Consider the following 13,997-nt stretch of genomic DNA (forward strand, 5'->3'; position numbering starts at 1 on the left):
TTGGTCACCTCTGGGGTAGCCAATGCACTGGTGCCTTTCCTCAACAAGTTCTTAAGTTTGGCACCTCCAAGCCAAAACTGATTGCTCTCATATGAGCAATACTATCCCTAGTTATGAACTTTGTGGAGTTCATAGCTACTGGCACCTCCAAGCCAAAACTGATTGCTACTGGCACCTCCAACAAGTTCTTAAGTTTGGCTTGGAGTTCATAGCTACTGGCACTAGTGCCTTTCCTCAACAAGTTCTTAAGTTTGGCACCTCCAAGCCAAAACTGAAAGCCCTTTGGAAAAATGAACTCATACTGAACCAAAATTTCGCTAACACACAGGCTTGGCCATATGGGCTAACATCTTCAAAACAACAAGACTCGTGTAGACATCCAAAAAACTGAGACCCTTCAAAGTGACATTACACTATCACAACAAGCACATTCAGGGTAACTGCAGCAACAAAAACAGATTTGTATAGCTTTCTTTGAAAGAATCGTCACCAATGTGAGATTGCCATGTGGCAATGTACTGCAGAAACAATGAATGGTGCACTGAGCTGAAGGAGATGCACTGTACAAATTTGCAAAGAACATCTAGGAGCAAGTGTGAGTACATGCACTGAGGTACAGCTAGCTGCAGTACTCAAAGTACTTCGGATCTGCTGGAAAATCATACTCCACTTCAAGCTGTAGGATGAAAGCACAAAAAGAAAGTCAAAATTAAATTTTGTACAACCCATAATTAAACAATATTCTCAAACTATCAGGTTTTCCTTGTGCATTTCCTAGCACCTAAAAAGTGCAGTCAAGCTTACTTTAGAAAGACTTGGACTTCTTGCAATGCATAGATAGAGCTTGCTAGGCCATGCGTCATGCCAATTTGAAACCAGAGCAAATTCAGTAAAACCAGACTGATTCAACGACCTTGAAAAAAACATGCCAGTTACCTACCTGGTACATTATATATAGCATGATCCATGAAAACATAAGCTTGCAACAAAGCCCATCATCAAAAACCGCAGACCAAAACAAAAGCAAAACTATTTCAACCGATGCAGAAGAGGCTGTTTGAGCCTTAATGCAATGAAAATACCACAAGCCCATACTAAGAAAGTTATTAGTGTTCTACATCAAGACTAACTCCTGCAGACTCTTTAGCCAAGCTAAGGTTTGCAGAACTACTGTTCCAAGCTGTATTCACTTCAATGCCTCCTGTAGGCCTTGTATATAAGCTGACTTCAGATTCAGCAGTTAGATGGTTTCTAATATGCCCATAGATGAAAAGCATAAAAAATCTGTGTGACACTTTCTCGATACAAAGCATTCCCTCTAGCAACATGTTAATGATTGCATGGCCAACACAACTAAAGGAATGTTTTATACCTTTTCTATTGTGTAATAAAATCAATGCATGTATTTAGAATAACACACTCCAACTCAAATGAATCAACATATCACCTTTCCCTCATCAGAATCTGCATGCCTTTGTGGAAAGATGGCCCGTAGGTCGCTATACAAGTAAAAGCGCCTTCGGTCCACGTAAGGTTCACCACTACAGAAAGAAGCCTCAGAGGATTCTGAAGCAGAAAGAACTGTAGTCTTGGAATGCTGAGTTGCCTTCAAAGGAGGACACAAAAACCGTAGGTGAAGGGCATAACGTAAAACACTCCCTCCACCTTCTGAGTTTTTTCTGTTTTGTCTGCACTTGGGCTGTACAATGTCGCAACTAGAGATGTCTTTGTCAATTGAACGTTTAAGAACACGGCTAATAGGAGCCTGGCAAACTGAACGGCCTTCCTCATGGTTGATTCCACTATAGGAAGTCATACTGTGATTGCCTGCCCTTTTGTGGCTACCACTCTTTCCATTATTGTATGAGTTAATTGGTATGTGTCCCCCGAATCTAAAAGCAGAAATCTGTTCTGTACATAACATAGACTTCTCACTGCTCCCTGCTTCCTTTGAACCAGAGCAATCCAAGTTCGGAACATCCTCAACTTCATTGCTATATACAGTGAGACTGTTCCTCAATGATGGGCCGGACCTTGAGAATTTATTTGTGGAGGAAGAAGTAAGTTTTGCTCCTGCTACAGGTGCTGATAAGAAGACTTTGTGACGAAGAAATGTCTTGTCACAATTGTAACCCATAAAAGGAGCAGAAGCACACATGAGTAAGAAACCTCATAAAAGGCTGCTGAATGAATACTCAAAATACACCCAAACAGATTTATAGCACCTCATTAAGACTGTCCTACCTTTGTACCAGGCGGCATGTCTGTCAAATCATAGCTACACAGGAAAGTATGCACAGGAGTCATTTCTGGGTTGCTAAGAACCTGCCATCGTAAAACATTACAGTAGTCTTGTAAGATAATGTTTTGCAAATTGTTCACCTACAGCTTAAAACAACCCTTGAAAATTTTACCAAACCACTGCAGGACCTACGCTGTCTTGAACTCTCAACAAGATAAACACAAAGCAATTGCAAAGAGCAGGGCAACTAGCACAATCGCATTAGCAAATTTCCTACAACCGAAGCTCCTAGAACCTAACTCACCGTTATTCAATGCTTGGAAGATTAAGCTGCTCTAAAGATGAATAGCCAAATGCTAATCTTCCCCCTGGCCTAAAGAGGAACCATAAGGAGTGCCCCTAAAGAGGGCTAGAGCAAGCATAAACACCATCATGCCCCTGCCAGTGCAGTCTGCCAGGAACTGAACCAGATATCTGTTAATTTTATACATGCCCCCATGTGTGAACACAACTTAGGTAAGTACATGCCCCCATGTGTGTGTTAAAGGTGTGAACACCTTTTACTCCTCCCAAAATTAAATAAGAACTGAACCAGATATCTGTTAATTTTATACATGCCCCCATGTGTGAACACAACTTAGGTAAGTACATGCCCCCATGTGTGTGTTAAAGGTGTGAACACCTTTTACACCTCCCAAAATTAAATAAGGATCAGAGGTTTAGATGGAGCCCTAGACCTATATAATGAGGCCCTACACTTTGTACTTTCATCATCAATCTATCACATATTTTTTATCTTCCTTGGTGTACGGGAAACCAGTCTTTCTTCTTGAAGAGGGTGGTGAAACCTGATTAAGTACTTAATTACGGCAATTAACAAATTCACAAAACTGAAAATGCACACTTTACCACTTTAATCTTGGACATTGGACACCGTGTTAGCCTAAACTGGCGTCCCTTGCAATATTTCTCTATCTCATATTGCAAATGGAAGGAGTACAGCTAAGATCCTCTGATCTCCTCTGCTAATCAGAGTGCCTCTTGCTATCAAAACTATAACTAGCAAGCCTCCAAACCAATTTGCCCCTTGGTTTGCTCAAGGATTGGCCTTCGCCTTACTCCTTGAAGACACATTCAGCCCCAAATCTGATATTGGATGGCTGGCCTCTTGAATCTCCCTGGAATTCCCAATTTCAACTACTTGAATTCAAGTCCTGGGCCCTCAATTCTAAGCATACATCCCAAGGTGGCTATCAAACCCTAATTTCTACTATAAATTAGGGTTTACAGTAGAGATTGACTGAAATCTCTTCCTTTGATAGCTTCAACTACTAGAAAATACTCACATAACTTGAGAGATGGCTAGGGGATGACAGGAGATGCTATAGCGACAAAAGTTTCATCGCAAGAAATGCTGAAAAACTATTACTTCCCTGCTCAAACAACCATGGAAGTTATCACCTACAGCTTAGGATCACCAGAAAGATTGCTAACCCCCTCCTCTATTCTACCACCTGCACCAAAAGAACCTCGAGCTACTATCACCTACTCCTAGGGAGGCTCCAAATTGCTGTCGCATGTAGGACTGATTCCTCGTGGCTGCAAATCACATCAGCAACCTCTCCTTGCTCTCTAACAACGACCTCTCTCACAATGGTTGAAATAGACTTCCATCAGCTCCTAAAAACTTTTTTCCACTTGTATGGGCAAGTTTTGCCGAGTGGTAACCTTCTAATCCTATTTTTCAACATTATCCAACTTATTTAATTAATTTTTAAAATATTAATAATTATTCTAGTGCTCAAATTTTTAATTTCACCAACGAATAATTGAATTGACTAGGCAAATTTGTCTTCCAAGTATCCCTAAGCAGTTGTTGCCCATTAGACTAGCATTAATGAATTAATTAATGTCTAGTCTCTAATGTCACCAATGACATTAATGGACAATAAATTGGTCTAGAGTCAAATCTAACACCAAGTACCACCTAATACGTGTCACGAATAACTTATTACAACTTTTTACTTTGACATCCACTGCATCCTCAAGGCCCTTGGCTTGTCACCATAAAATAATTGCCATGTGCATCACATGCTAAACAACCTTGCACATTTGATTAATATCTTAATCAAATGTTATCGTCAAGCTTAGAGCATCTCAAAATTTAACGTCCTCGTGATAGATCTCCCCCTTGAAATCCTTGAAATCATCCTCGATTGCATAGCATTGTGTCAAAGGAAAAGTATACTGCATTGGAATTTCCATAAGGCATCGCAATCACATTATTGGCCAATGTTGTCTAACCATGTCCCATGTCCCAACCTAGCTGAAAATTTCCATTCAGCATAAACATGACATAAATCTTAAAAATAGTCCAAAACTATTACTAAAAACCCATTGGATACATCCATAACTCATGCTTCTCAACTGTTCTTACTGCAAAACTTTAGAACCACAATAAAGCACATTTTCAGTATGAACCATAGCTGAAACTCTCAATGGCATTTACTTACATGTTGTTATCCATGGAGCCAACTATAAACCATTGAAAACTAAGCACAATCTGATCATAAACTAAACACTTGCTGATCTAAGAACTAATCACAAACTGATGCAAATGTGATCACAAACTGATTGAAAAACCTGATTAAAAATTGATGCAAAACCAATCCCAAAAGTGATCATAAATAGTTTTTAAGCTGATCAAAAATTGAGCTGAAACTAATCTGAATTTTTGTCTTGAAACTAAGGCAAAACTTCATGTCAAACTGATTATAAACAAATGCAAAAGTATAGCTTCAGTACTGGGGTGAAATTCATAACCATCTACATACATCTCACAATGACTAGTACACTAAGTAGAGTGATCTCATAGCACACATACCGTCAACACAATACCTTGGATGAATATTGAATACATCCAAGATCCACTATATACAAGAGCCATCCAAAACTAGAGTGACAGTGCTACCTCCCTCTTGAGCATCAGGCAATGCTCCAAACCCTTGCTCTGTTAAAGCTGACTAAGCCCAAATTAAAGTCCGCTCCAACTGAAAGGCATTTCGATAAAGTTGCAATAACTGAGGATGATTTTTCATATCATCCTCTTCCATCCACTTTGCATCTATTGATGAAACAATGTTGAAGCTTCATCAAGAAGCATATAGAAACTTTATCTCTACCTTTACTTGTCTCCAAACCTCCACTAGGTTATAGGCCTTTCTTTCGCTTAAGCATTGTGATGTTTTTTACTTTCACATTGTTGCGATTCCAGGTTAACTAATATGCAACATTGCATCCAATTGACTAGCCCCTCATGTGTACTTTACATGCTAGGAGCACCAAATGCATTAGAAAACATTCTTGTTTGCATACTTTGAACCATTGCAATGTGACTATGCATGGGAATTTGCATACTACCAACCATACCAAATTACATTTTTCCATACATTGCATGCATTACTAGCTGCATTTTTCCTCATGACCAACACAATACACTAAGCAATCTTTTTCACGGACTGCTCAATAGTACATGAAATTGCAACCTATTTGCAAATAAAACTTGTGTTTGCTTCACGGCAAACACCTCAGAACATACAGATTCGAAATCTATGACCTGTGCACCAACTTTTGATCAACACAACCAAAATCACAATATGCTCCGAAACTACTGCTTGCAACCTTGCGGCTAAAATGGGGCCTAAAACGGCCTCAGATGGCTAAAAAAGCAATGGGATAACCTCGAAGGCACTTATTTGCAAAACATTCAGTGCTTTGCTCTCACAAAAATCTGAGATTTTACCTATGCCCTGCTGTTGGAGCTCAGCTAGGGATACATCAGCCTCTGTATCCGGAAGCTCCTCTATGACCACACTAGAGGCCACATTGGCCTTTTCCTTGCCTTTGGCTGCCTCAAATGCATCTGCTTTATCCTCCTCCTCTTTTTTATCTCTTGCATTCTTCTTTCTATTGGAAATAAAGGCCCTCGTACCTTTTTTAATGTGCTCGGGTGTGAACACACCCTTAGCACTTGTACTTATATATATATATATATATATATATATATATATATATATATATATATATATATATATATATATATATATATATATAAACCTAAAGGTATTGACTCGTCATTGTACCTAAAAACGTACTCACTCTCTACTCTGCTCTATCTCGCTCTCTCTGTCTCTCACTACACGTAACGAATGTCTATCTCGATCTTCGTATCCAACCCGTCCCTACAAACTAGTATCAGAGCTAGCAAGAGACAGCTACAGGCATCGTGGATAGTCGCAAGCAGTGAGAACAGTCGACAAACAAGCCACGACAAGTAACAAACAGGTCACGACAGACAAATCACGACAAGCAGCAGTTGATGGAAGCAGCAGTCGCCAAGCCACGCAGCAGTCGCCAGGCCATGCACCAGACGTGACGGACAGGAATTGCAACCAGGCGCCAAAAGACGCACGCAACCAGGAAACAACCACGTGATTGCATGCGACTGGCGGGGCTCACGGCGCATGTTTGACAGGTCAACAGACCTATCATCCATTTTTTTTTATTTTCTTCTTCAAAATTTATTGAAAATCCTCTTTCTCTAACCAAGGTTCGTGCGCGCAAGCATGAAATCTCAGATCTCTGCAAAATTGAGCCAGAAATTTAGCTCTTTTCCCAAATTTGGGGATCTCAATACGGAATTGGACAATCTGACTCAGAAATTGCAAAGTCGATACACATTTGTCCAGGAGTTTTGGGACTTTTCACATTTTAGTAAAATTCTTTCAATTTCGCTGAAATTAGTGCATGCAAGACTTGAAAATTTTGGAGATTTATCCAGATTTGATGCGAGCAAGATGCAACAGTGATATCTGTCTCAAAAATTGCAGAAATTTGTAACATTTTGTCACCGACATTTAGGGCTTTAAATGTACATGCATAAATTGGGCTGAAATTTACCCAATTTCTCGACATTGATGCACATTGGACCCCGTGCAATTTGGGGCTTTTGCAGTTTGGGCAAAATTTGTGCAGCATTTGGTCAGTTTATGTACATGCAAGTTGAATTCCACGCAATTAGGACATCAACACTTGGTAAAATTTGGGTGTTTTGCTGAAATTGCTCTATTTTGGCAAAATTGGCATGTCCTATACATGACAGAGAAAATGTAGATGTGTGTTTGATGCTTTGAGCACAAAATTTTTTGGTGATTTTGGCCGTTCGTGTCAAATTTCATGCTCGTGGATACATGTACAATAGAAATTGCAGCTAAAATCTGGGATTTCTCATGTAATGTGATGCATATGCCCTTGGAACAGCTATAATCAGTTGTGGAATGTTGTAGCACATGGTTTGGTGCTTCTGAAATTTTAATTACAGATCTGAAATCTGTGCTTCTGCATGGTCATTTATTGCTGATTGGTACTTGTTTGTATCTTGGTCACTTAAGTGACAGTTTTGGGCTTGCATTTTCTGTTTTTTGGTCACATTTGGGCTGAAAATCATGGCTGGCAGCAATGACAGGAGTAATCTGATGCACATAAAGAGGCTTGAAGGCGCACATAACTTTGCAGTTTGGCAAAAGCAATGCTACAATATCCTGTTGCAAAAGAAGCAAGCAAAGCCAATCAAAACCAAAGGGGCAAAGCCCGCAGACATGGAACAGGACGATTGGGATGAGTTAAATGAGCTTGCACGCTCAACCATAGAGCTATCGATCTCTGATGCCTTGCTGTTCAATATTGAAGGTTTGGATTCTGCATATGCTATATGGACTAGACTGGAAGAGCTATATACACAAAAAGAGTGCTACAAGCAAAGTGTATTGGCTGAAAAAGCTTATGGATTTGCGTATGGAAGAGGGTACAGCAATGTCTACTCACTTGAGTGAGTTTAACTCCATTTTCAGCCAGCTCGTTGCCTTGAAGTTCATGATTGATAAGGAATTTAAGGCTACTTTCTTGCTTTGCACTCTACCAGAGAGTTGGAATACATTCAGGACTGCTATGAGCAATTCTAATGTGATCTTTTTGTATGTTGATGTAGAGAGTGCTCTACTTATGGAAGAGATGAATCGGCAGAACAATGCATCCAGTAAGTCTTCCAATGCTTTGCATACTAGGGGCAGATCACAGAAAAAAGGCAAATATGATAGCAAGGGACGCAGTAAATCACATGGCAAAGATGTTGAATGTCATCATTGTGGCAAGAAGGGTCACTTTAAACGTGATTGCTACAAATGGAAGAAAGAGAAAGGAAAAGGCAAGAAGACAGATGATAGCAAGGAAGAGAAGAAGGACAGTCAGCCTAAGAAGAGTAGTGTAAAAATTGAAGATGTGAATATAGTCACTCATGACAGTGATAGTGGGAGTGATGTACTCTTTGTCTCTTTACACTTTGGTGCACATGCTTTACTTGTAGATACGGACGATGACATGCATACCTGGATTCTCAATTCAGGTGCTTCCTTTCATGTCACCCCTCATCGTGAGTGGTTTTCCACCTATACAGGGGGTCAACATGGTGTTGTCCATCTTGGGGATAACTATGCATGTGACATTTCACGTATTGGCAGTGTGCAGTTACAGTTTCAGCATGGCTCTATCTTTACACTTCAACATGTACGGCATGTACCTTAGCTCAAGAAGAGCTTGATTAGCACAAGGCAGCTAGATGATGATGGTTTTCATACCACCTTTGGTGATGGAAAATGGAAGATCTGTAAGGGATCTAGGGTTATTACCAGAGGTTGCAAGAGTGATACTTTATATCCACTTCATGTATCTAGTGTGCGTAACCATATTGTTGCCGTGACCGAGCAGCCAAGCGTTTCTTTGTGGCATTGCCGGTTGGGACACATGAGTCAAACAGGAATGAAAGTGCTTTCTCGTTTGGATTACTTGCCTTGTCTTCGTTATGCTGATTTTGAGCATTGTGATCATTGTATTTATGGCAAACATGCACAGATGTCTCACAAAAAGTCTCTTTCTTTGAAATCGTCTCCTCTAGAGTTAGTACATTTGAAAGTATGTCAAATGCCAAGATTATCTTTAGGGGAAAAGAAATATTTTGTCACCTTTGTCAATGATGCTACATGGAAAGTATGGGTTTACCCTATTCGTAGCAAGGATGAAGTGCTTGAGGAGTTTAAAAAATTCTTGGCATTGGATGAAAATCAAACAGATAAGACACTTAAGTGTCTTCGCTCTGATAATGGTAGGGAATATGTATCCAAGGCCTTTCAAGCATTTTGTGACAGCAAAGGGATAAAGAGGGAGCTCAGTGCCCCTCATAATCTGCCCCAAAATGGAGTTGCAAAGCGTATGAATCAAACCATACAGGATAAGGTCCGTACGATGCTGTCTCATGCTGCATTACCCCATGATTTTTGGGAAGAGGCTGTTATGACAGCCATTCACTTAATTAATCGGTCACCAAACAGATCTAGGGGGAGGGGTTCCCCAAGAAGCATGGTCGGACAAACCACCTTCATATGCTCATTTGAAAGTGTTTGGCTACGAGGCTTTTGTGCACATTCATAAAGAAAAACGCAACAAACTTGAGCCAAAGTCCTGTAAATGCATTTTCCTAGAATATGGTGACGAGAGTGAAATGGGGTATAAATTGTGGGATCCCGAGAAAAGGAAAGTAGTACGCAGCAATGACATTATCTTGCGGGAAGATCGCATGTACAACAACCCAAAAAGACTGAGGTCCGTAGGGTTGTATTTTAGGAAAAATTTGGACAGCAAAATGTGCATGCTGTACAGCAGCAAATACCTACTGTAAATGAGCCTGTAAATGCACAAAATGATGCTGGAAATGATCAGCCTGTGAGAGTGCGCAACGGAAGAAGAACACGAACATAGAGGAGGAGAGAGAGACAACAGAAAATGAAGGAAGAAAATCTGCACTGACTGTAATGAATGCTGAATACAAAACTGGGGACTGATCAGCCCCTGCACGCAGCCCGAAGCGTCAGTGAGGGCACCAGATCAGGCTGATGATGACGGCAGCACCGAAGACGGAGGAAGATGACGGAGTCGGAGTGTGCACCTGCCAAAGAAGGAGGGAAGATGATAATACAACTGACTGCCAAGTGGGAAATGGCTATAAATAGCCAAAAAACCCACAAACTGGCCGACCTGAAATTTGAGGCCATAAATATGTCCGACCAGCATTTAATGCTGATCTGACCAGCATTTAATGCTGGTAAAAATGCCAGGAATGCTCAGAAAAATCCCGGAAAGGGTGGACAATGTCCGGCAGGTGAGGCAGGCTGATGAATGCAGAAACTGCCCCGGGAAATGCACATCTGAGTGCTCTAGAATGAGCTACCTCCTCCGTCAAAACAAGTGATAAACATGTCAGAGCTCCTAAAGTCCTCATCTGACTCAGACTGAGGCTCACAAGCAGGAGATGACAAGGCATGACAAACATGACTGCTAACACCCCCTCTCAGATCCTGGATGTGGCGGAAGGCCAAGGGAGAAACGGATCCTGGGGTGGCAAGAGGAATGCCAAGGTCGATGAAGTCCGTCGATGTAGACTGCTGCTGAAGGAGCTCCTCACGATCCTGGGAATCCCCCTCTAAAACACTAGGGGCCAGGGAATCCACAGCCGCATCACCGAGATCGTCCCCCGCTGAAAGGGATGGGGGGTACGAGGGAACCACCGGAGGAGAAGGTGGGGGATGGGAAGGAACCTGTGGAATAGAAGGTGCACAAGCGGGAACGGGTGTAGCAATAGACTGCCTCGGAGGACCCTGCATCAAAGAAGGGGAATGGAGCCTGTAAAGCCCGCTCTCCTGCCAACCTGTAGATAAGACAGCTCCTGTAAAAGAATCCTCAATAACAGCGGCATGCTCGGTGAAGATCACTCGTGTGCCAAGCCTCGTAAGGCCATAAACTGAGAGGAGGGGAAGGCCCAAATCCGGAACATGTAGGGCCTGTGAAAAGGAGCTCGAAGGTCGGTCGGTAAACAAAGGCAATGTGCCAACACCACTAATAGGCACCGATAAAAGGTCACCAACAATGACTGAACCCTCTGATGGACGAAGATCCTGTAACAAATCACCTCGGGGAGTCATATGACTCGAAGCACCACTGTCCACTAACCAAGGCTGCGCAGAAGACACTGCAGCCACGGAAGAAGGATCCTCCTCCAAAGTATGGATATGAAGGAACACTGACTCATGGGTAACAGCTGGTGTAGAGGTAGAAGAAGGCTCCGATGTAGATCCACCCTTCGCTCTCGGACGAAGGTGAGGGTACTTCTTCCAACATTTCTCCTCTGGATGTGTCCCTTTCCCACAGTGTGGGCACTTCGGTCTCTCTGAATCTGAGTCAGAGCCTGAAGAACTGTCCTTCTTCTTAGCCTTTGACTTCTTCTTCTTCTTCTTTTGTCCTCCCGAACCTGCAACAAAGGCTCTAGTGGAGTCGGATCCACTAGCACTGACCTCTCTGAGTCGTTCGTCATGCTCCAAGACAAGCGGGGATAGCTCCTCCCATAGAAGCTTCTCACAGGTCCTCGATGTAAGAAGGCTGGTGTAGAAGACATCAAACCGAGGCGATGGCAGCTGAGTCAAAAGAATCATAGCCATGTCTTCAGAAGATATCGTCCGACCGAGGGATGCAAGCTCATCCCTCATATCCTGTAATTTGTTGATGTGGTCCTTCATGGAAGGACTATCATCAATAGCGAGCATCCGCAACTTCTTTTCGAGAGATATCCAGTGGGCAAACGTCTTCTGTTGATAGAGAGACGCGAGCTTTCTCCACACGTCTCCTGCAGTCTTCAACCTGTGAACATGAACAAGGACAGAATCCTGCAAACTCAGAAAGAGGAAAGATCTGGCTCTAGAATTAAGCCGATCCCATAAGGCTGCACGATCCATAGATGTCCCATCTGCGGGATCCACCTTGGGCCGGGGAATAGGAACAGAAACAAGCTCCCAAAGATCGAAGGAGTCCAAGATACACTCCACCTTGCAAGACCATAGAGAAAAGTTGGAGCCATCCAACCGATCCTCTTTGGGCAGCTGAGGAAGTACGGGTACCTGTACAGGGGGTACCAAAGGCTGCATCTTCGGCCCACTGGAAGGGGCTCGCCGAGATACATGAATAGAAGGGGGACGAGAACGAGGAATAGACTCCGTATGACGATCCTCGCGATAGAAATCACGCCTCTATTCAGATGAATGTCGAGACAAAAGCTCGTCATCTGAATCATCAAAACCTGTAGACTGATGATAAGATATCTTCTAAATCTGCAAAACACCAAACACCAAAAAAAACTGTGCCGATGCCGAAGAATGACCACCAGAAGGGTCACCAACCACTAGAAGAACCACCAAACTCCAGGAAATCAGGTCGCCTATCACCAGGAGGTGAAAACGCAGCTGTGTAGGGCACAAAATCCGGAGGGAAAGTTGCCAGGCACCAAAACGCAGCCAAGAAGAGAAGCGCCAGCTGGAGATGAGCCGCCAGGAGGGAATACGACCACCTTGGATGCAAAACGCAGCCTGTAGTGGAGTCGGCCAGCTGAAGAGAAGGCCGCCCAGCTGAAAACGCAAGGAGACAGGGGCTGGTTGATGACGTGGCAGCCTCTGGAAGGGGCTGATGCAGCAAACGCAAATATTCAGACCACCTGGAGGGGCCGCCTGGCTGTTGGAGAGAAGGGGGGCAGCAACAGATGATAGGTGTGGTCTCTCTCCAGTCGATGAAGACCTCCGTGCTCTCAGTTTGGCGATGATACCATGTGAGAGTGCGCAACGGAAGAAGAACACGAACACAGAGGAGGAGAGAGAGACAGCAGAAAATGAAGGAAGAAAATCTGCACTGACTGTAATGAATGCTGAATACAAAACTAGGGACTGATCAGCCCCTGCACGCAGCCCGAAGCGTCAGTGAGGGCACCAAATCAGGCTGATGATGACGGCAGCACCGAAGACGAAGGAAGATGACGGAGTCGGAGTGTGCACCTGCCAAAGAAGGAGGGAAGATGATAATGCAACTGACTGCCAAGTGGGAAATGGCTATATAAATAGCCAAAAAACCCACAAACTGGCCGACCTGAAATTTGAGGCCATAAATATGTCCGACCAGCATTTAATACTGATCTGACCAGCCTTTAATGCTGGTAAAAATGCCAGGAATGCTCAGAAAAGTCCCGGAAAGGGTGGACAATGTCCAGCAGGTGAGGCAGGCTGACGAATGCAGAAATTGCCCCGGGAAATGCACATCTGAGTGCTCTAGAATGAGCTACCTCCTCCGTCAAAACAAGTGATAGACATGTCAGAGCTCCTAAAGTCCTCATCTGACTCAGACTGAGGCTCACAGGCAGGAGATGACAAGGCATGACAAACATGACTGCTAACACAGCCAACTATTGCCCATGATTATGAGCCGCTACATGTGCAGGAACAGCCGGGACAGCAAGCTATTAATGCTGATTTGCAGGCTGAAATGCCAAGACAGCATGCTGAAAATGAAAATTTGCAGGAAACAGCCAACAAACAATGACCATTGGGTTAGGAGATCGTCTAGGGCTACTAGACAACCTGACAAATTTGTTCCTGGTGCAAAAAAAATAGCTGATTATGTCATGTTGACAAAGTGGTGAACCGTCTTGCTTCAAGGAAGCAACGAACAGAGAGGACAGCAAGAAATGGTATAAAGCCATGTTGTCAGAGATAGAATCTCTTGAGAAAAATGGCACTTGAGACTTGATGCAATTGCCTAAGGGGAAAAAACA

The 13,997-nt window shown here is 42.9% G+C and overlaps 1 protein-coding gene across 2 annotated transcripts in view; it reads right to left on the minus strand.

Moving 5' to 3' along the window:
• Nucleotides 1-437: 437 nt before the first annotated feature.
• Nucleotides 438-13,997, minus strand: part of LOC148022194 (uncharacterized) — a 47,271-nt gene continuing 33,711 nt past the window's right edge. For both annotated transcript variants that reach the window (XM_087697834.1, XM_087697835.1), the window contains exons 4-6: nucleotides 2,245-2,325; nucleotides 1,448-2,116; nucleotides 438-676 (exon numbers count right to left, since the gene is read on the minus strand). In XM_087697834.1, coding sequence (XP_087553960.1) covers nucleotides 620-676; nucleotides 1,448-2,116; nucleotides 2,245-2,325 — 807 coding nt within the window. In that variant the 3' untranslated portion in view covers nucleotides 438-619. The remainder of the gene's footprint in view (nucleotides 677-1,447; nucleotides 2,117-2,244; nucleotides 2,326-13,997) is intronic.

The sequence above is a fragment of the Lygodium microphyllum genome, chromosome 17, assembly GCF_053477565.2.
Source record: "Lygodium microphyllum isolate KBCC chromosome 17, Lygodium_microphyllum_v1.1.10, whole genome shotgun sequence".
Lineage (NCBI taxonomy): Eukaryota > Viridiplantae > Streptophyta > Polypodiopsida > Schizaeales > Lygodiaceae > Lygodium > Lygodium microphyllum.